This window comes from Blastomyces gilchristii (genome assembly GCF_000003855.2).
Source record: "Blastomyces gilchristii SLH14081 genomic scaffold supercont1.20, whole genome shotgun sequence".
Taxonomy (NCBI): domain Eukaryota; kingdom Fungi; phylum Ascomycota; class Eurotiomycetes; order Onygenales; family Ajellomycetaceae; genus Blastomyces; species Blastomyces gilchristii.
Genome location: NW_003101663.1, coordinates 1168447 through 1192755, shown reverse-complemented (window position 1 = coordinate 1192755; position 24309 = coordinate 1168447). Strand labels below are relative to the sequence as shown.

Here is a 24309-nt window from a genome sequence, read left to right as displayed (position 1 = left end):
ATAAGATTTTATTTCAATGAGTTTGAAAGCTTTCACTATTATAAATAGTTCAGTATCAAAGACTTCAGATTCACAGTCTAGATTTCAGAAATCTGAGATAAAATTGATATTATCTTCAGTATAAGCAATGTCTGCATCTAATCTATTTAAATTCTCATTTTTTGAGTTATCTGAATAAATGTAAGAATAAGTACTCGCAGGTGATTATTCAGGTGTTTGCAGCTTGGCGTGATATGTACTGTTAACTACTAGAAGTATTCACAGTAGAAAGATAAAATGTAGAGATTAAATGTATAATAGTATTCAAGCTGAGTTATGAATAGTATTTATGAACTTCAGTCTATATAGTTATGTATAGTCAAGAGTCACTAGCTCTATTGATTATATAAGAGATAGAAATAGAGATAAAGAATTCATGAGAAGTGAGATTTCTTATATACTCTCTTCTCTCTAAGACTTCATTCACAAAGTCTTTCACTGAGTGACTTTATAAAATCAGCTCAGCACTGCAGTGATACTCACTAAAAACTCTTCATATCTATAAAAAATCTCAGTGAGGAAAAATCTCTTATTACTATGAAGAAAAAAGAGTCTGTTACTCAGTTTCTTATTTCATGAGATTCTTTATAATTTACAGATTCTTCTCTAACTATCATACAGATTTATCTCACATCTTTCATATAGAAGAGTTCTAATTGACTCTCAATTATTTTTATAAGATTCTTATATAACTATTACACAGATTCATCTTACAGATGAATCACTCTCTGTGAGATCACTTTTATTAAAGAGAAGCATTTATAAGTTAATCTTTCACTTATTCTTGTAAATCATTGTTCTTTGATACTGTAGAATTATGAGGAATTTTTCATTCTTTTACTAACTCTGTAGAATTGTAGAATCAAGATATCTATAATCTGCAATCACTCTTTATAGTTATATAGATCTGACTGTTCTGTGAGATTACTCACAGTGTAAATAAACCTCTCTAGAGTAGTATAAATATCTCAGATTTGTTTATAAAATCTCATTTTTTTTTTCTCTTTTTCTATAACAGCTCTTATTCTTATAAACTATGAGTATTCTCATTTATCTGTAAAGTGTTTTTATTCAGATGATAGAGAGAGAGTGCTTCTGATAATATCTGTATATTAATTCAAGAACTTCTCAAGAATAAAAAATTTTCAATTTCAATATCTTTGTAAATAATGTCTGACTGCTGCTGAGCTTCTTATGAGCATCTCTGTGACTTCTCTGATTACTTTTTATCAGCTGATGAAGCAGAGACACTGCTGCTTATAACTGTATCTTCACTTTCTTCAGTTCTGTCACTGCATCTGATCTTCAGGCCAGCAGCTCACTTCATCTCTCTCTCAGACCAGTTTCTGACTTTAAGTAGTATAGTCTCTCTCTTTACTGTAAGTCTTCTTATAAGTAATTTCTTACAGATTCTAGCTAACAGTTCTTATAAAGCTCTCAGTATTATCAGTGTCTTCTGTGATCTTGCAGATCTATGATTATCTTCTTTCTACTTATACAATCTCTGATCAGATATATGAAAATATGTCTAGGTTTTCTATCAATGATTCTCACACCACAGTGCATTTCTGTAATTTTATTGTCAATGAGAGATGAGTCTCTGAATACTCATAAAATTCAGATAATTAAGATAATGTGAATACTATGAATTTGTAATGAGAGTTGATCTGAACAGATGAGCTCTCTCTCTATATCTCAATTATTTCTGAGCTGAATACTTCAGCATAACTGAGAGAGTGAACACAGTTTTGTAAGAGATATCTGATTACATATATAGACAGTCAGTTCTCAAGATTCTGCTACAACTGTATATACTCTGATATCTGACTTCTCTGAAGTCTGTGTATTTCTGACAGCCTTCACATCAAATGTAATAATTGTCTGTATTATAAGTATGATACTCTCTGCTTCTTTGAAGAGAAAAATTGATAGTTATAAGAGAATTAAGTGTCACAGATGATAAGAATGTGAGTTTAAATTTTCTCTATTTTTTCTTTATTGATCTTCAAATTGTGTTTGCAGCTCTGTTTATTTTCTTATTTTTTAACTTTAATAAGAATATGATTTCTTCTTCTCTTATATATACTGCAGACTGTTCATCTCAGTAGAAACTCATTATCTTATAGACTAGAATTTATAAATGATAGTATTAATATCTTTATTATAATCAGATTCTTAGTGAAGACTGTGTCATTCTGACTTATCAGAATTTACAGTATAAAAGTCATGTCTCAGCTTCTGCAGATATCTTATTTATCTGAATAATTCTTAAGTGAACTTATTCAGCTTATCAGAATATTCTTATCACTGAACCTTGAATCAGAGCTTATAATCTTACTTCTCTGAGTTAATAATCTCTTTAATCTAATATTCTCTTTCACTCTCTAGTGCTTTATAGACAGAGTGATGAGTCATAGAATTCTCTTCTGAGAATTTCTTATATTTATAAAGTAAAGAGACATGAAAAATATTATATATCTATAACTCAGATAACAGTTTTAATCTATAGAACTGTGAACTAACTTTCTTTATAATCTTATAAGACTCTGTCTGTAAGAGATTCAGCTTCTTACTAGATCTTTATATAATAATATTTTCTAGACTTAGTCAGACTCTATCATCTTTCTTAAAACTCTTTATAATATACTTAGAGTTATAGTATCTCTTCTGATACTCTTAAGTCTTTCTCAAGAATTTACAGACTTTCTTTCAGATCTTCTGAATTCTCTTAGTCTGTTCACAGACATTATCACACTCTATAGTGTACTCTCACAGGTTTATTAAGATTATTCACAGATAAGTCTCAGTGAGTATCTCAAAGAGAGTTTTATCTATACTGATATACTTTAAGTTATTATATATGAACTCTGTAAGTAATAATCAATGTACTCAGTCATTCTGATTGTAATTAATAAAGTATCACAGATACTGTTTTAATATACTCATCAGATATTCTGTCTGATCATCTATCTGTTGATAAAAAGCTGTGCTTAGATCTTATAAAATCTTCAGTATAGTTATCAGATCAGATTAGAACTCTTCTATGAAGATTGATTCTCTATCTGAGATAATATTCACAGACAATTCATGCAACTAAATCACATTATAAATGAAGATATAAGTTAAATCTTTTAACTTCAAGTTCTTGTAAGTGAGTATAAAGTATGTTATCTTGATGAAGTGATTCACTATCATCAGCACACTGTTAAAACAGATATTATATATATTCTTACTTTCAGAGAGACTTATAAGAACATTTATTTCTAGCTGTTTTCAAGGTTCTTATAGAATGAGTAGAGAAGTAAGTTTTTTATATAATCTGAACTGCACTATCTGTGAACTCTGATAAATAGTATAAGAATTCACTATCTTCTTCATAAGTTCTTGTATCTTCAGTCAGAAGTATTTTCTTATGAGTAACTTATGAGTTCTAGTATCTATAAAATAACTTACTAGAGAAGAGTTATAATACCTTTTAATAAGTTCTATGTATAGAAACTTATTCATAGATATATAAATCTGATTCTCTCTTTACAAGAGATTATTTAAGTCTCTTTAATTATTTATTTCTGCAGAATTAATTTCTACTGTGAGTAGTTTCTGAATATATTGAGTATATTCATTCTTCAGTTGCAGTTCAGACAATCTGAATAGAAGATCTTATAAAGACTTATACTCTATTTTCTCTTATATCAGATCTTCTGCAGTGCTTCTCAAAGCCTGTAAACTCTTCAGATTATAGATACTCTCTTCAAGAATTCTCATAAAGATTCTCAGAGTGTTGACTCTCAGTGTTATAGAGAGTAGTTATATAGGCTTCTTCTCTCTCTCTTCTCTCTTCTCTTATAAGAAATTGAGAGACTCTTCAGTCAATCTCTTTATAACACTCAGTCTGAGTATTCTGTAAAGCTTTTCTGTCTTCTCTAGTCTCTCTATATCTGTTATCCTGATCTTTTTAACATAGTCTGATCTGTGAGAGAATTTATTTACTGAGTTCTTAGTTCTCTTGATATATTCTATTTTGAATCAGAATTTACTCAGTCTCTGAGCTCAGTGAATCTATTACTGTGAGAGTTTCTTGATTGAAGTAAACTATTGTAAGCTGTTATAATCAGTTTTAACAGTAATCACTGTTATAAGACTCTCAAAGTAGTGATATCAGTGATAGAAGAATTTCACTATTATAAGAAGCTTCTGATCATGAATATTATAGTTAATCTCTATGAGTTACATCTTTTATAAGAAAAAGATCACTGAAACTCAGTTCTTATTTAACTGTAGTTATAAGACTATTTCTGAAATTATAAAGAAGAAGATATCTATCTTTAATCTGATTAAGAGTAAGAGATTAAAGTGAAACAGTATCACTGTATTTATAAATATCTGTTTCAATCTTATAAAGACTCTGTGAGTTTCTGAGATAAGAAAGTTCTCACAGTTCTCTCTTCTTAATAATCTTTTCATTCTTTATTTATAAAATAACTTCTTCTTATTTTCACTCTTCAGTATGTCTGTAAGAGTCAAGAAGATTCTCATAAATACAAAGATAAATTATCTATAGAAATTCACAAAGTTCAGAAAGATCTGAATCTCATGAATACTAGTTAACTCTGATTATAATAGAATAGTCTCAATCTATGAAGATTTCATCTGAATATTATCTGTAGTGATTATATATTCTAGAAAATTAATTCAGCAGACACTGAAGTTATACTTTATAAGCTTAATATACAGTTCTATCTTATCTAAGATCTTTAATACACTTCATATATACTCAGTATATTCTTTCTTCTTCACAGAGTATATTATTACATCATTCAGATATATTATTATAAAGATATTCAGATATATATAAAGTATTTTATTAATAAAAGACTGAAATACTGTGAGAGTATTAGTTAGATTAAAAGACATTACTAGATATTCAAATAATTTCAGTACAGTTCTAAAGACAGTCTTTCATTCATCTTCAGACTGTATTTACAGCTGTGTATATATATTGATTATATTCAGTTATGTGAATATGACAGCTTCTATGAGATAGTTAATTACATTCTCAATCAGAGATAGAGAGTAGCAGCTCTTTATTATCTTAAAGTTTAGATTATAATAGTCTATATATAATCTGAGATCTTCATTCTTCTTCTTCATAAATATTACAGAGGCTTTTATAAAGATTTATAAGAGTCAGATAAAGTTATTCTTCAGATTCTTCTTTATATAGATCTGTAAGATCTCTGTTTCATAATAAGAGAGCTTATAGATTAATTCTTAGAAGAGTTTCTACTCTTCTATCAAATCTATTATCAGATTCTTCTCATAGTGAGAAGAAAGCTCAGCTGTCTTAGCTGAGCTAAATATCTCTATGAGATCTCAGTATTTCTCTGATATCTGAAGCTCAGTTTTCATGACTGTGAGATTCTCAGACACTCATAAAGTTATTATATAGATAAGCTTGTCTTCTCTAATCAACTCTATAGTATCAACTGATTCTATCTCTGTAAGTAAGTCTATCAACACTGATTGAAAGTATAAATCTGACTTATAAACAGCTATGTGCAGATTGTGTCTTTGAAGTCATATAAGTCTTAAGTATATATTATCTGTAATATTCATGATAATCACAGTTTCTGTAAATCTTCTTCAGATTTCAGAGAGATCTTATAATTCAAAAATAACTCTTATAAGTCTCTCAGTTCTCAGGTCTGAGTTCTCATACCCTGCTTATTGTAAGAGCAGATTCTCAGTCTTCATCTTTCAGCTCATTCACTTCACAAGCTTTAGAAACATCACAGTGACCTGAGATTCTGAGTTTATCAATACTTTTTATACTTGTGAGACAGCAGCACTGCAGTGTAATCTCTCTTTATAAGTAAGTATTTTCATTGAGAGAGTAACAGATTCAGATGTCAGCTTCAAGACTCTTAAGAAGACTGTTACTAACTCTGTTCATGACTTCTCAAATTTCTATTTTAATTTGTCTGAACAGTTTATATGAAGATGTTCTGATTTAGAACAGATGAAGCAGAGTCTCTTTTTCTTAATCTTTCTATTATATACTCTATTTATGAGAGCTTATAAAGCTCTCTCTCTCTGCTCAGCAGTCAGATATGAATCTCTCTATATCTTATTATCTTTTTCTAATAAATCTGTTCTCTGTTGTTCTAACTCTTGCAGAGCTGATTGATAATTCACTCTTCACAGATCTGTGACTCTCACAGTGATCTGTAAGTAATGAATGAGAGTTATCAGTTTCTTCAGAGTCAAGAACTTAGAGTCTTGCTTAATGAGCTTATTCTACATATCTTTATTCAGTCTCTTTATAAATATCATTATTCAGATCTTGTTTCAGAGCCCTGTTTTCACAGATCTTAATTCATATCATAATTTTATAAAGCACTGTGAGTAGTCTTTATCAGATTTCTTATCTCTTTTTCTAGTATTGATAATTGTGACTCAGATATTCTCTGTTCAGCTTACAGAGTCTCTTAACTTATTCTCTAGATAGGTCTTGAGAACAGATCAGTGAGATCTCTTATAATTATTCTCTAGATAATTCAGTCAGTTCTTGACTTCAGTGTAATAGAGGTCTGTTATTATATAGATGATAGCTTCTTCATCTTTCATGTTACACAGCTGAGCTTGTAAGTTAATTTCAAATACAAACTTGTAAAAGCTTTTATAGATTATGATTTGATAAGTAATCTTAAGTAATTATAGCTTAAGAAAGTTTCTTTTCAGTTTACAGGTGTCTCTGAAGATCATGTCTAGAGACTTAGTTTAAGAGTGTTTACAGACAGTAAGTATTTCTTGTAGAAAAATAGCTTGATTCTGCAGCAGATACTCAAGAATGTTCTTTACTGAGATTGATTTATTCATGAATTCAGAGAGTTTCTCTGTCACAGATACAGAGAATGATGTTCTGTGAGTGATTAATAAGTTCTCTGAAACTTCTTTTACAGAGATTATTCATGATTCAGGTGACTGCTTCTGAATATCTGCAGTAAAGTTCACAGGGATTGAAGCATGCAAGTTTCTAGTTCTTTCAGTTATAATAGATGATTGCTGACTGACTGAGCTTGAAATGTAAGAATAAGTGCTCACAGGTGATTATTCAGATATTTGCAGCTTGACATGATATATACTGTTAACTACTAGAAGTATTTATGATAGAAAGATAAAATGTAGAGATCAAATGTATAATAGCATTCAAGCTGAGTTATGAATAGTATTTGCAAACTCCAGTCTATATAGTTGTGTGTAGTCAAGGGCCGCTAGCCCTATTGATTACGCGAGAGATAGGAATAGAGGTAAAGAATCCGCGAGAAGCGGGATTTCTTACAATAAATCAGAATAGAGTCTTTTATATTGATTATAGAGATTCTTTTTAAATACTGTTCATATTCTTTCTCTTTTAATAGTTCACTTATTTATAAGTCTATAAGAGATTTAAGCTTTTCTCTTCAGAGAGATAACTTCTCATAATCAACTTTTTCAATATTCAAAGAAGAAAATTGATTTTTAATCAGAGAGTATAGTCTGTACAGTTGAGAAGACATTTTCTTTGAAGAATTATTTTCATTTTAATCAAGAAATCTATTTCAATTCAGTTCATTTTCTGTAAGAATAAGTGCTCGCAGGCGATTATTCGGGTGTTTGCAGCTTGATGTGATATGTACTGTTAACTACTAGAAGTATTTACAGTAGAAAGATAAAATGTAGAGATTAAATATATAATAGCATTCAAGCTGAGTTATGAATAGTATTCACAAACTTCAGTCTATATAGTTATATATAGTCAAAGGCTGCTAGCTCTATTGATTACATAAGAGATAGAAATAAAGATAAAGAATCTGTGAGAAGTGAGATTTCTTATATATCTCTCTCTCTCTAAGACTTTATTCATGAAGTCTTTTACTAAGTGACTTCATAGAATCAGCTCAGCACTGCAGTGATACTCACTAAAAACTCTTTATATCTATAAAAAATCTCAGTGAGGAAAAATTCCTTATTACTATGAAGAAAAAAGAGTCTGTTACTCAGTTTCTTATTTTATGAGATTCTTTATAATTTACAGATTCTTCTCTGACTATTATACAGATTTATCTCACATCTTTCATACAGAAGAGTTTCAGTTAACTCTTAATTATTTTCATAAGATTCTAATATGATTATTACACAGATTCATCTTACAGATGAATCACTCTCTGTGAGATCACTTCTATTAAAGAAAAGCATTTATAAGTTAATCTTTTACTTATTCTTATGAATCATTATTCTTTAACACTGTAGAATTGTGAGAAATTTTCTATTCTTTCATCAACTCTGTAGAATTGTAGAATCAAGATATTCATAGTCTGTAATCACTCTTTATAGTTATATAGAAAGATTCAGGCCTGTAATTCATAATCACTCTTATTTACTAGAGTGATCTGACTATTTCACAGAATCACTTATAGTGTAAGTAAACCTCTCTAGAGTAGTATAAATATCTCAGATCTGTTCATGAAATCTCATCTTCTTTTCTCTTTTTCTATAACAGCTCTTATTCTTATAATCTGTGAGTATTCTCATTCATCTGTGAAGTGTTTTTATCTAGATAATAGAGAGAGAGTGTTTCTAACAATGTCTGTATATTAATTCAAGAACTTCTTAAGAATAAAAATTTTTTAATTTCAATATCTTCATAAATAATGTCTAACTACTGCTGAGCTTCTTATAAGTATCTCTATAACTTCTCTGATTGCTTTTTACTAACTGATGAAGCAGAGACACTGCTGCTTATAATTATATCTTCATTCTTCTCAGTCTCATCACTGTATCTGATCTTCAGGTTAATAGCTCACTTCATGTCTTTCTCAGGCCAGTCTCTGACTTTAAGCAGTGCAGTCTCTCTCTTTGCTGTAAGTCTTCTTATAAGTAATTTCTTACAGATTCTAGCTAACAGTTCTTATAAAGCTTCTAATATTATCAGTGTCTTCTATGACTCTGCAGGTCTATGATCATTTTCTCTCTACTTATACAATCTCTGATCAGATATATGTGAATATGTCTAGGTTTCTTATCAATGATTCTCACGCTGCGGCACATTTCTGCAATCTCATTATCAATGAAAGATAAGTTCTCAGATACCTGTAAAATCTGAGTAATTAAGATAATACAAATGTCATGAATTTATAATAGAAGTTAGTCTGAGCAGATAAGTCTTCTCTCTATATCTTAATTGTTTCTGAGCTGAATACTTCAGTATAACTGAAAGAGTGAGTACAGCTTTATAAGAGATATCTGATCACATGTATAGATAATCAGCTCTCAAGATTCTGCTACAACTGTATACACTCTGATATCTGACTTCTCTAAAGTCTGTGTATTTCTGACAGTCTTCACATCAAATGTAATAATTATCTGTATTATAGATATAATACTCTCTACTTCTTTGAAAAAGAAAATTGATAGTTGTGAAGAAATTGAGTATCACAGATATTAAGAGTATAAGTATGAATTTTCTTTATTTTTTCTTTATTAATCTCTAAATTGTGTTCACAACTCTATTTATTTTCTGTTTTTTAGCTTTAATAAGAATATGATTTCTTCTTTTCTTGTATACACTACAGACTGTTCATCTCAGTAGAAACTTATTATCTTATAGACTAGAGTTTATAAATAACAGTATTAATGTCTTTATTATAATCAGATTCTTAGTGAAGATCACATTATTCTGACTTATCAGAATTCATAGTACAAAAGTTATATCTCAGCTTCTATAGATGTCTTATCTACTCAGATAATTCTCAAGTGAACTTATTCATCTTATCAGAATACTCTTATCACTGAATCTTGAATCAGAGCTTGTGATCTTACTTTTCTGAGTTAATAATTTCTTTAATCTGATATTCTCTTTTACTCTCTAGTACTTTATAAACAGAGTGATAAGTCACAGAATTCTCTTCTGAGAATTCCTTATATTTATAAAGTAAAGAGATATGAAAAACATTATATATCTATAACTTAGATAACAGTTTCAATCTATAGAACTATAAGCTAACTTTCTTCATAATCTTATAAGATTCTGTCTGTAAGAGATTCAGCTTCTTACTAGATCTTTATATAATAATGTTTTCTAGACTCAGTCAGACTCTATCATCTTTCTTAAAACTCTTTATAATATACTTGAAGTCATAGTATCTCTTCTGATACTCTTGAGTCTTTCTCAAGAATTCACAGACTTTCTCTCAGATTTTCTGAATTCTCTCAGCTCATTCATGAGTATTATTACACTCTATAGTATACTCTTACAGATCTATCAAGATCATCTGTGAATAAGTCTCAGTGAGCATCTCAAAGAGAGTTTTATCTATGCTAATATACTTTAAGTTATTGTATATAAACTCTGTGAGTGATAATCAATGTACTTAGTTATTCTGATTGTAATTAACAAAGCACTGCAGATACTGTTTTAATATACTTATCAGATATTCTGTCTGATCATCTGTCTATTGATAAAAAGCTATACTTAGATCTCATAAGATCTTCAGTATAGTTATCAGGTCAGATCAGAACTCTTTTATAAAGATTAATTCTCTGTCTAAGACAATGTTTACAGACAACTCATGCAATCAGATTATATTACAGACAAAGATATAAGTTAAATTCTTTAACTTCAAGTTCTTGTAAGTGAGTATAAAGTATGTTATCTTGATAAAGTGATTCACTATTACTAGTATACTGTCAAAGCAGGCATTATATATGTTCTTGCTTTCAGAGAGGTTTATAAGAGTATTCATTTCTAACTATTTTCAAGATTTCTGTGAGATGAGTAGAGAAGTAAGTTCTTTATATAATCTGAACTACACTATCTGTGAACTCTGATAAATAGTATAAGAATTCACTATCTTCTTTACAAGTTCTCATATCTTCAGTCAGAAGTATTTTCTTATAAGTAACTTATAAGTTCTAGTATCTGTAAAATGATCTGCTAGAGAAGAGTCATGATATCTTTTAATAAGTTCTATACATAGAAACTCATTTATAAGTATATAAATCTGACTCTCTCTTTATAAGAGATTATTTAAGTCTCTTTAATTCTTTATTTCTGCAGAGTTGATCCCTGCTATAAGCAGTTTCTGAATATACTGAGTATATTCATTCTTCAGTTGTAGTTCAGATAATCTGAATAGAAGATTTTATAAAGACTTATACTCTGTTTTTTCTTACATCAGATCTTTCACAGTGCTTCTTAAAGCTCACAAATTCTTCAGATTATAGATACTCTCTTCAAGAATTCTCACAGAGATTCTCAGAGTATTGACTCTCAGTGTTATAGAGAGTAATTGTACAGACTTCTTCTCTCTCTCTCTTCTCTTCTCTCACAGAGAATTGAAAGACTCTTCAGTCAATCTCTTCACAACACTCAGTCTGAGTATTTCATGAAGCTTTTCTATCTTCTCTAGTCTCTCTGTATCTGTTGCTCTGATCTTCTTAATATAGTCTGATCTATAAGAGAGTCTGTCTGCTGAGTTCTTAGTTCTCTTGATATATTCTATCTTGAATCAGAACTTACTCAGTCTCTGAGCTCAGTGAATCTGCTACTGTGAGAGTTTCTTGATTGAAGTAAACTATTATAAGCTGTTATAATCAGTTCTAACAGTAATCACTATTATAAGACTCTTAAAGTAGTGATACTAGTAACAGAAGAATTTCACTATTATAAGAAGCTTCTGATTATAAATGTTATAGTTAATCTCTATGAGTTATATCTTCTGTGAGAAAAAGATCACTGAAACCTAGTTCTCATTTAACTGTAGTTGTAAGACTATTTCTGAAATCATAAAGAAAAAGATATCTATCTTCAATCTGATTAAGAGTAAGAGATTAAAGTAGAACAGCATTACTGTGTTTATGAATATCTATTTTAATCTTATAAAGACTCTGTAAGTTTCTGAGATAAGAAAGTTCTCACAGTTCTCTCTTCTTAACAATCTTTTCATTCTCTGTTTATAGAATGACTTCTTCTTATTTTTATTCTTCAGTATATCTGTAAGAGTTAAGAAGATTCTTATAAATACAAAGATAAACTATCTATAGAAATTCACAAAGCTCAGAAAGATCTGAATCTTATAAATACTAGTTAGCTTTAGTTATAATAGAATAGTCTTAATCTGTAAAGATTTCATTTGAATATCATCTACAGTGATTATATATTCTAGGAAATTAATTCAGCAGATACTGAAGTTGTACTTTGTAAGCTTAATATACAGTTCTGTCTCATCTAAGATCTTTAATATACTTTGTATATACTCAGTGTATTCTTTCTTCTTCACAGAGTACACTATTACATTATTCAGATATATTATCATGAAGACATTCAGATATGTGTGAAGTATTTTATTAATGAAAGACTGAAATGCTGCAGAGATATTAGTCAGATTAAAAGATATTACTAAATATTCAAATAATCTCAGTGCAGTTCTAAAGACAGTCTTTCATTCATTTTTAGACTGTATTCACAGCTGTGTATATATATTGATTATATTCAGTTGTATGAATATAACAGCTTCTGTGAGACAGTTGATTACATTCTCAATCAGAGATAGAAGATAGTGACTCTTTATTATCTTAAAGTTCAGATTATAATAGTCTACACATAATCTGAGATCTTCATTCTTCTTCTTCATAAACATCACAGAGGCTCTCACAGAGGCCTGTAAAGATTAGATAAAGTCATTCTTCAGATTCTTCTTCACATAGGCCTGCAAGACCTCTGTCTCATAATGAGAGAGTGTATAGATTAATTCTCAGAAGAATTTCTACTCTTCTATCAAATCTATTATCAGATTCTTCTCACAGTGAGAAAGAAGCTCAGCTGCCTTTATTAAGCTGAATATCTCTGTAAGATCTCAGTATTTCTCTGATATCTAAAGCTCAGTTTTCATGACTGTGAGATTCTCAGATACTTACAAAGTTATTATATAGATGAGTTTATCTTCTCTAATCAACTTTACACTATCAACTGATTCTATCTTTATAAGTAAGTCTGTCAACACTGATTAGAAGTATAAACCTGACTCACAGATAGCTATGTATGAATTGTATCTTTGAAGTTATACAAGTCTCAAGTATATATCATCTGTGATGTCTGTGATAATCACAGTTTCTATAAATCTTCTTCAGATTTCAGAGAGATCTTACAATTCAAAGATGACTCTTGTAAGTCTCTCAGCTCTCAGGTCTGAGTTCTCATACTCTGCTTATTATAAGAGCAGATTCTCAGTTTTCATCTTTCAGCTTATTCACTCTGTGAGCTTTAGAAACATCACAGTGACCTGGGATTCTAAGTTCATCAATACTTCTCATACTTACAGAGCAGCAGCATCATGATATAATCTCTTCTTATAAATAAGCATTTTCATTGAGAGAGCAACAGATTCAGATGTCAGCTTCAAGACTCTTAAGAAGGCTGTTACTGACTCTGTCTATAACTTCTCAAATTTCTATTTTAATTTGTCTGAACAGTTTGTGCAAAGATGTTCTGATTTAGAATAGATAAAACAGAGTTTCTTTTTCTTAATCTCTCTATTATATACTCTGTTTATAAAAGCTTGTGAAGCTCTCTCTCTCTGCTTAGTAGTCAGATACAAATCTCTCTGTGTCTTATTATCTTTTTCTGATAAATCTGTTCTCTGTTATTCTAACTCTTACAGAGCTGATCAGTGATCTACTCTCTACAGATCTGTGACTCTCACAGTAATCTGTAAGCAGTGAATAAGAGTCATCAGTTTCTTCAGAGTTAAGAACTTAGAGTCTTACTTAATAAGCTTATTCTGTATATCTTTATTCAGCTTCTTTATAAACATTATCATTCAGATCTTGTTTCAGGGCTCTGTTTTCACAGATCTCAATTTGTATCATAATTTTATGAAGTACTGTGAGTAGTCTTCATCAGATTTCTCATCTCTTTTTCTAATATTGATAATTACAGTTCAGATATTCTCTGTTCAGCTTATAAAGTTTCTCAACTTATTCTCTAGATAGATTTTAAGAACAGATCAGTGAGATCTCTCATAATCATTCTCTAGATAATTCAGCCAGTTCTTGACTTCAGTGTAATAGAGATCTGTTATTATATAGATAACAGCTTCTTCATCTTTTATATCACACAGCTGGGCTTGTGAGTCAATTTCAAATAGAAACTTATAAAAGCTTTTATAGATTATGATTCAATAAGTGATCTTAAGTGATTACAGCTTAAGAAAGTTTCTTTTCAATTCACAGGTATCTCTGAAGATCATGTCTAGAGACTCAGTTTAAGAGTGTTTACAGACAGTAAGCATTTCTTGTAGAAAAATAGCTTGATTTTATAAGAGATGCTCAAGAATATTCTTCACTGAGATTGATTTATTCATGAGTTTGAAGAGTTTCTCTGTCACAGATGCAGAGAATGATGTCTTATAAGTAATTAGTAAGTTCTCTGAGACTTCTTTCATAAAGACTATTCATGATTTAGATGACTGCTTCTGAGTGTCTGCAGTAGAATTCACAGAGATTGAAGCATATAAGTTTCTAGTTCTTTTAGTTATAACAGACAGTTGCTGACTGACTGAGCTTGAAATGTAAGAATAAGTGCTCACAGGCAATTATTCAGATATTTGCAGCTTGATATGATATGTACTGTTAACTACTAGAAGTATTCATGATAGAAAGATAAAATGTAGAGATTAAATGTATAATAGCATTCAAGCTGAGTTATGAATAGTATTTGTGAACTCCAGTCTATATAGTTGTGTGTAGTCAAGGGCTGCTAGCCCTATTGATTATGCAAGAGATAGGAATAGAGGTAAAGAATCCGCGAGAAGCGGGATTTCTTACATTTTCAGAGTTAATTAATGAAAATGAAGAAGAGACTCTTTCTCTGATTATATGATTTAAGCTCATCTTTACAACTCTCAGAGTATAGTTCATACAGGCCTTTTCAAATCTAATAGCAGAAGAAGAAATTAAAGCTTCAATTTTCATTGCTTTAATAGAAGATGATTTGAATACTTTCAGAATTCTTCTTAAGACTCTGTTTTGCAAACTTTGAAAGAGTTTAGTGAAATTCCCTTGATTATTTCATCAAACTTAAACTTCATAATCAGCTACTGATGTAATACAGGCTATATATAACTGTCTCATAGCCTGGAAGAATAGACCTCTCTCTGTATTTGATAGTCTGATTATGTTATTCAATAGTCTTTCTGCCTTGACAGTTCTTTGTTGAATGTGATATTTAAAATTCAACTTGAAGTTTAATCATACTTCTAATCATTTGATATTTACACTGGGTTTAATCTCTCTATTTAAAAGAGTTAGAGACAGTTCTTTCTCATTGAATCTAAAAAAGAAATGAATTAACTCAGTTTTATTTATATTAAATTGAATTTAATTGATATCTGCTCTAACAAAGATTTTCTTTGCAGCTTCTTCAATTACTTTCAAATTCTCTTTAATAGTTTTTAAGCTGTAGACTAGACCAATATCATTCATATAACTTAGAGATTGCACTATTCTCATATTTCTATTTTTGAATAGATATGCAGTGTATATTGTAAATAAAATAAGTAAGATTGAAGATTTCTGTGATACTTCTATTTTTATCTCAGTCTTGTCTTGTTTCATTCCATCAAAGAAGAGTTGTATAATTCTTTTAAATATAAAACAGTTAACTCATTTTATTAGAGAAAGTGACAGTTTTAATATCTTCAATGTCTGAATTAACTTTGACTTTGAAACATGATTAAATGCTTCTTTTATATCAATACAAACTGCAGTTGAGATCAGACTCTCATACTTTGCTATTTGAATATCATGAATAACTGAGAGAACAGTGTCAATTGCAGAACACTGTTTTCTATCTCTCATTTATTCACTGAATAAAAGAGAATCACTTATAGAGCTTATAAAAGATAGTTAAGTAGCTATTATCTTTTCTAAAACCTTTTCTAGACAGTTCAATAGAGATATTACTCTATATGACTTAGAAATTGAAGTTTTTCTATTAGATTTTACAAGAATCACTTCAGTGACTTCTCTTCAGCATTCAGAATGATATTCATTTTTCAAGAGATTGAAAAGAAGTTCAAAATATTCATTCTTTAAGTAGGAATATGTATTTTGAATAATCAAGTGATTAATTGAATCAGGACCTGCAGCAGTTTTAACAGTACTTGAGAAGATAACTGACTCTAATTCATCTTATGTAAGATCAGGCCATTCTCAGTCATTTTCATCAATGTAGTTGAGAAGTGATATATTCTCTTTCTCTGAATCTGAATCTGAATCTGATGAGTTCTGAAAGAGAATTCTCATGAAAGCTTGACATTTTTTCTCAAAAGAGTTTGCTGTATATGATTCATTCTGAAACTCATATTCTAAGGCTGGAAGTTTTGCTACACTTCTTATTTTAGTATAGTTAAAAGCTTTAAAAACTTCCTTCTCTTATGCTTCTTCAAGAAATTTATTCCAGCAGTCTGTTTTAGCTCTTTTAATATCTGAAAAATATTCATTTCTGACAGCTTTGAATTCTTCATCAGATATTATATCATTCTTTCAATCTCTTCTAGCAGTAGCTAATTCTTTTCTTTTAGATGAGATATTCTCATTTCATCAAGGTTTTGAATACTCAGAAGATTTTCTCTTTGAAATATTATCTCTAATACTTGTTAGAATAATAGATGTAATAAGCTTCACTCTATTCTTAAGTATTTCATTTGAGATATCTTGACCAGAATTTCAATATAGCTTATTCTGTCTTTCAGATTTTAACAGTTTTATGCTTTCTTCAACTGCTTTTCAATCAGCTTTTTCAAAGTTATACTGATTAGAGAGAAGAGGATTTTCACTCATTTATTTTTCACTTAGTTCAATATCAAATTGAATAATCTCATGATCTGATTCTGATGTCTCATTTGAATCAATAAATCAGTTTACAAGTCTTCTTTTTATTAGATTTTGTGACATGAAGATTAGATCTATAATAGATTTCTGTTTCATGCCTTTTCTAAAGAATGTGTGTTGATCAGACTTATTAACCAAATCTATTGAATACTCAAAGGTTCATTCAATCAGATTATCAGCTCTCACTGCTCTCTTATATTCTGAATTTCATCAGAGATGATGTGTATTGAAATCTCCTGTAATTATAGAGTTTCTTGATGAAGTTATGTTCAGAAATCCTCTATCAATTGTTCAGATATTGTTATTTTTCTTCAATGACTTTTCATTATAGATATTTATAAGCTGTATAGTATCAAACTCATTTTCTTTATCTATAATATCACTCACCAGAATATCAGAGTCAGACATGATATTAAATCTTAGATTAAATTGATATCTTGATCTCTTTCTTTCATAGATCACTACTCTTGACTTTATCTCAGACTTTTGAGATAGAAAGCAGTAGTAGCTTGAATGAGAAATGATGTAATTTTACTCAGCATCAAAATTTGATTCCTGAAGTAGTATAAAATCAACTTTTTATTCAAATACAATTTGAAGATAAGAATAAATACAATTTGAGTTTCTATTCATATTATTTTGAATAAATGTGATTTTTGAAGAGTTTTTAAACTTTTTTTGTTGTTTTTGTTGTATATTCATACTAAAAGAGAGTAGAGATAGAGTAGAATCTAGTCACTATCATCAGATAGTAGATTATAACTATTTTGAAAAGTAGGAATCTCAACTGCTTGCATTATATCTAGTTTATTATCAGAGTCATTTCTCAATTCTCTAATCTTAACAGAAGTTTGAGGATTCAAATTCTGTTTATATTTAGCTGAAGAATTGAAGTTTGAAGATTTAGATAGTTGAGAGTTTCTTCTTTTTAAGCTTGCAGTTGTAAGTCTACTGACTTGACTCTTCTCTTCAGTTCTAGATTGACTTTGAGCTTCATCTTTTCTCCAGTTCTTTTGAGTTCTAGAAGCAAACATATATTCTTTTGAGCTAGATGCATGTTTTTCTTTGTAATTAGAGCACTTAAGCAGAGTGTGTTAACATATTTCATCTCTTTTTGAGCATGTTTCACATTTATGCTCACTAGTTTTGTGATCTCTGACACAGAATTCATATTTTGAGTCTCTAAAACATGAGATTGCAAAGTATTCATATCTTTGACAGTTTGAACACTGTGTTTGAGCTTTGAGATTCATTCTTGAGTCTTTGTATTCATGAACTCTCATTTTCAAATCTGCTACTCTTACTTCAGAGATCTTTGACTGTTCAAGTGTTTTTATATATACTAGAACAGAGGCATTTCTCCTACTTTGTCTGAACTCAATTGAATTTAGTTATACAGGCTTCTTTCTCAGTTGAATAGAGTTGTATTCTTTCAATTCATTTTTGAGAAGTAGCATTTCTTCTTCACAGTCAAAAATTTCAACTGGAATATTATGAAGAATGAATTTGTCTCACTTTTCATCTCTTTCAGATAGAATTGTTGTATTTAACAAAGATTCTACTGCTGACTTTCAGAGATTCTCATTCTGAATAAGAAATTCAGCACTGAATTCAGACATTGTAGTCAGAATGATGAAGTTTCTAAAGAATGATAGCTCAATTGAAGCTATAACTGATTTTTGAACTTCAATATCAGTCATCAACTGAGAAAAGAACTGCTGATTGATTTCATTTCTAATTCTGAAAATGAGATTTGAGTTTAGCTTGTTTCTTTGCAGAATATTCTGATTTGAGACTTTGAGAATAAGTCTTCTATTTCTGAAGATTTGAAAGTTTTTCTCTTTTTGTATTTTCTTTTTCACTTTTCTATGAATAGAGATCTGAGCAGTATTCTTCTCAGTTTTCTCAGGATTTTGAGCAGGTTTTGAGATAGCAGGTTTAGAGACAGCAGATTCAGCTGCTTGAGCATATGTTTTCTTCTAATTCAAAGAAGAAGAAGAAGTAGAAAAAAAAGAAGAAGAAGAGTAAGATAAAGAGTCAGTGATTGTACTAGGAATTTTCAATGTTTTTTGAACTGTGTTTGAGATTTCAAGTTTGAACTTGATCATCTTCTGTAGTTGTCTAGCCTGAGTATGAAGAATTAACAGAACTTCTTCATTCATCTCATTCAGACACTGCTTTTCAAGAATTTTGCTTGCTTTTTCAAGTTTCTGTATTTCAAGAACTTGTTGTTTCTCTATTTCTTCTTTCTTTCTTCTCTTCAGAATTTCAATCTCAGGAATAGCATTTGAGAAAGCATCTTTTTTCACATCAACTGAGTGTATTTTTGAACTCATTATTCTCACTCAATGAAAAGTTGATCAGACTGTTTCAATTGAGATATTTCTAAGTCTGTTTTCAATTGAAAAGTTGATCAGACTGTTTTAAAAGAAGAATAAAAGACTTTTGTGTATAAAACACCTGATTTTTTTCACACTAGTTCAGTAACTAGGTTAGATTTTTGAAGAGAATCTAATAAACTACAGTAACTAGGTTAGATTTTTGAAGAGAATCTAATAAACTAAAATTGATTTTTGAGATAAATCAATAAAATCTTTACAATCTCTTTCTTGAGATATAGTGAGAAAGAGTATGATATCAATTGATAATGAATCAGATGATATGACAGTTTTTGAGAGAAAAACTGACAAAAAATAAATCAATTTTTTACAGAGAAATTGATTAAAACTATTCAATTTTATTCTAAATCATTCAATTCTTCTCACACAACAAGTGTGCAACTCAAATCAGTTAATAAAGAGTGTAAAAAAGAATTAAGTATTAATAAAAGCTCTTCAGTCACTGGAAAAGTAATTCTTACTTAAAAGAATATGAAATTATGACAGAAAACAGCTCTGTTTTTTATTCTTTATAAGAATATTATACAAAACTCAGAGAAAAACACCTTACTTTTTCAAGAGAAGTAAAAAACTATTTCTAAGATCTTTTTTTTGCATTAACTGCTGCAGAAGAATGAGATAGAAACTGCTAAGATATACACTACTGTATACTCTCTATCAAGACTTTCTCTCTTCAGAGTCTTGATATTATAGAGAATATAAGTCTGTTTCTATATGATAATATAAATATTGTCAGCGGGATATAGAGAAACTGGTTATTTATATCTCAAAATAGAAGACTTTGTCAATGATTATATTAATATAGAGTTAATTCTCAAATTCAATAGAAATCTAGTGTTGCTGTTCTCAATCTCTTGCAGAATCTATTGAATATTGAGATATTAAAACTAGATTTAATATATCTCACTGTGCAGGGATCAAAGGCTCAGTCAGATCTTGAGATATACTGATTTTATAGTTGTTGATGTGCTGTTGACTTGTTGTTTGCTGATTATGTATTGAATGCTGTTGTCAAGGTATCTTTTTGTATTGTTCTGCCGGGGATGGGCCAGATTGAGAGGGGTAGTACAAGGGTGAGACTTGGTGTTGAAGTCTAGATACACTGATGACAGACTGTGGAGGTTGCACTTCAGAAGTGTCTGTTGATTATGTGCTTGATATTATCACTGAGGTATCTTTTTGTATTTTTCTGCCGGGGATGGGCCAGATTGGGAAGGGCGGTACGAGGGTGGGACTTGGTGTTGATATTTTGGAACATCAAAGGTGGACAGGGTTTTCGCGGAGGTCGCTCCTCAGATATCTCCACAACTACAGATCGGGGATCTTCCAAAATCGAGAAGATTGGTGCATATGGCTATGTCTCTTCACCTTACAATTTGTATGGCACTTTGGCCCGGGGTTGTGGTGTGGTAGGGGTGAACGGGGGATAATCCCACACGGGAGTTTCGAACAACGTGTAGTTCACGTTTGGCTGGATATCTCCACCACCACACGGGGTATGCGGTCGGCGATGGGGTCCAAATGCTCGTATGATCGAGGGCTTTTCGATGGATCTATCGGCGGGTTCTTATTCGAAAAATCGAGCGAGTTCGTGGTGGGGCGGTTGAGATTCTTCTTTAATCTGATCCACTTTTTCATATAGAAACACAGCAGATCTTAAGACTTATTGAAATTCTGTTAACTGATTAACTTATAAGTAAAGAGATTTATTTATTAATAATTTTTTTATTTTCACAAAAAAGTTAGTAAAATAAAATTATATAATTACTGATGAAGGTGAAAGATTGATTGATTGTACACTAATCTAGCCGCGCAGCATTCTATAGATGTGTGGGTTACATGGCCTCATATAGAGCATCCGGTCAAGCACTCAAGCATCTGCTAGCTGGTGTGAATATTACATACAAATCTTGCCTAGTTATTCCATTGATTCTTTCTCTTCAAAGATCTCTTATATTATGTCAATTGATTTCTAACTTCTAGCTTTAATATCTCTCATTCTTTGCTTCTTTTCTCTCTGAAATTTCTTCATAATAATATTCTACTTATATAGTCTAAAACATCTTTCTCATCTTATAAGTTCTGACTCTGATTCTAGCACTGATTCTAGCTCTAACTCTAGCTCTTACTCTTCTAACTCTGATATTAATATAACTTCTAACTAGACTAGCTGTCAGAACTATAAATTTTATATTTGATCTTATTATTATTATTATTACTCTTCAATTATAGATATATACAGTCAGAGACTATAACATCTATCTGAGAACTTTTAGTTCTCAGGGTTTTTTCTATATCTGTAAAGTTAACTATTATTAGACTGATCACTGAGACTATGAATTTTATATTTAGTTTTATTTAATCTGATCTCATACATTTCTTGATGTAAATTCTGCTGGGACTGACTATTAAAAAAACATATAAAGTGATTATATATCAGATCTTAAAATGAAATCATGACTTGAAAAAAATAAGAAAGTGATCTTATTTAATCTCATTTAGTCTCATTCTTAGCATAAAGTTACTATTTTTAGACATTTTAAGGTTTTTTTTAGACTATTTTTAATTTTTTAAAAAGTAACACTTTTTGATACTACTTAAATAAGATTTAAAGTCATTTAAAGTAATAAAAATAATTTAAATTGAGAAGTGAAAATCATAATCTTATTTAAAAAATGTGATAAGAGTAGATAGTAAGTCTCACTGAGACAGTATAAGACTACTATCTAATGTTAAAACTGTGTAATGAGATCAGTCAAATTGATAATAAGACTATTAAAAAATCTGATTCTGGTCTCAGACACGGTTATACAGTCAGTCTAACTATTATACATTTATCAATTTCAGATATATAAAATCAGAAAATTTCAGCTCTGAATATAAAAACTGTTTATAAATTGCAGTATTTTAACATCTTCTAATACTTTAAAATCATTTGACAATATCATGACAAAAGAAAAGAGAACACAGTCTTAAAGATAGACACATTAAATAGATAGATAGAAAGAAATTGAAAGAAAAAGATAAAGTAAAGAGAGACTGTAATAAAACAAATTATTAAAAGATAGTATATAACTGTTATAACAGACTATATCTGATTGATTTTCTTCTCTTCATATTCAGATATTTCTGAATTTAGTTATTTTCTTATAGCTGCTTGAGTTTCTGATAGAAGATCTATTAAGTATTTAATTTCAGTCTCAGTTGAGAATAAGAATCTTATATTTAATTAATTTAGATTATACTTCTCTTTGAATCTAACTCTGAGACTATTATATAATATATAGTATATTATAATATACTCAGAATTCTCATTTACATTGCAGAATGAGTATTCTATTAAATCAAATCTATCATCAAATCTTTATATATAAGATTTGAAATAGCCATGTTCTAGTTTCAGCTGTATTATAGATGAGAATATTTTCTTTTTATATTTAATTAAACAAGATTTTCACTTGAGTTTTGTTTCAAATCTTGAATAATGTATACTCTTCTTTTGTTTCTGTCAGCTTTTATTTCACTTGTCTAAACAAGGTTCTTTTATTTTTCTCTTTACATATTTAATCTTATTTAAGCTAATCTTATACATTTCTTGATATGAATTCTACTGAGACTAATTATTAAAAAAACATGTAAAGTGACTATATATCAGATCTCAAAATAAGATTATAACTTAGAAAAAATAAAAAAGTGATCTTATTTAATCTTATTTAATCTCATTCTTTGTATAAAGTTACTATTTTTAGACATTTTAAGGTTTTTTTTAGACTATTTTTAATTTTTTAAAAAGTAACACTTTTTGATAACACTTAAAATAAGATTTAAAGTTATTTAAAATAATAAAAATAATTTGAATTAAGAAGTGAAAATCATGATTTTATTTAAAAAATATAATAAGAGTAGATACTAAGTTTTACTGAAACAGTATAAGACTACTATCTAATCTTAAAACTATGTAATGAGATCAGTTAAATAAATAATAAGATTATTAAATATTCTGATTCTAGTCTCAGATATAGATAATAGTTATATAATTAGTCTACTTCTAACTCTAACTATTAATTCTGATATAATTTTAATAAACAGTCTTAGCTAATTATCAAAGAATTAATTGAATATTTATATAAAATAGATCTTAAGTATTTGATAAAATGAATTACTTAATTATACTTAAGAATAAAGCGGATTTAATTATATATAAAGAAGATTAAAATATATTATATCTTTTATAAAGAACTTTTTCATATCTCTTATTAAGAGATTTCAATACCTTGTATTTTAAAAGCGTTATTAATTTTTGAATGTAAATTCTAGTTATTTACTAGCTATTCTGTTAAGTTCTTATCTTATTCACTATTATAAAAGACTCACAGAATCAATCTCTTTTTAAAGTATGTAGTTGAAATAATATAAAAGTGATTAAGAGCTTATAATCTAATAAAAATACAAGATTAATTAATTATACACTAATCTAACTAGACTGGCCGCTGAGATTATGAATTTCACATTTAGTTCTATTTGATCTGATCTCATACATTTCTTGGCGTGAATCTCACTGAGACTAGTCATTAAAAAAACATATAAAGTAACTATATATGAGATCTTAAAATGAAATCATGACTTGAAAAAAATGAGAAAGTGATCTCATTTGATCTCATTTAGTCTTATTCTTGATATAAAGTTACTATTTTTAGACATTTTAAGGTTTTTTTTAAACTATTTTTAATTTTTTAAAAAGTAATGCTTTTTGATAACACTCAAATAAGATTTAAAGTTATTTAAAGCAATAAAAATAATTTAAATTAAGAAGTGAAAATCATGATCTCATTTGAAAAATATGATAAGAGTAGACAGTAAGTCTCACTGAGACAGTATGAGACTACTATCTAATGTTAAAACTGTGTAATAAGATCAGTTGAATTGATAATGAGACTAT

At 29.1% G+C, this 24309-nt stretch overlaps 1 protein-coding gene across 1 annotated transcript; it reads left to right on the top strand.

The window, feature by feature from the left end:
* Window positions 1-20443: 20443 nt before the first annotated feature.
* On the top strand, window positions 20444-21012 carry BDBG_17680 (uncharacterized protein; the record flags this gene model as incomplete). The annotated part of the gene is made up of 1 exon (XM_031725341.1): window positions 20444-21012. The coding sequence occupies exon 1, from the start codon at window positions 20476-20478 to the stop codon at window positions 21010-21012; it is 537 nt and encodes a 178-aa protein (XP_031580404.1). The 5' UTR covers window positions 20444-20475.
* Between the last annotated feature and the right edge of the window lie 3297 nt (window positions 21013-24309).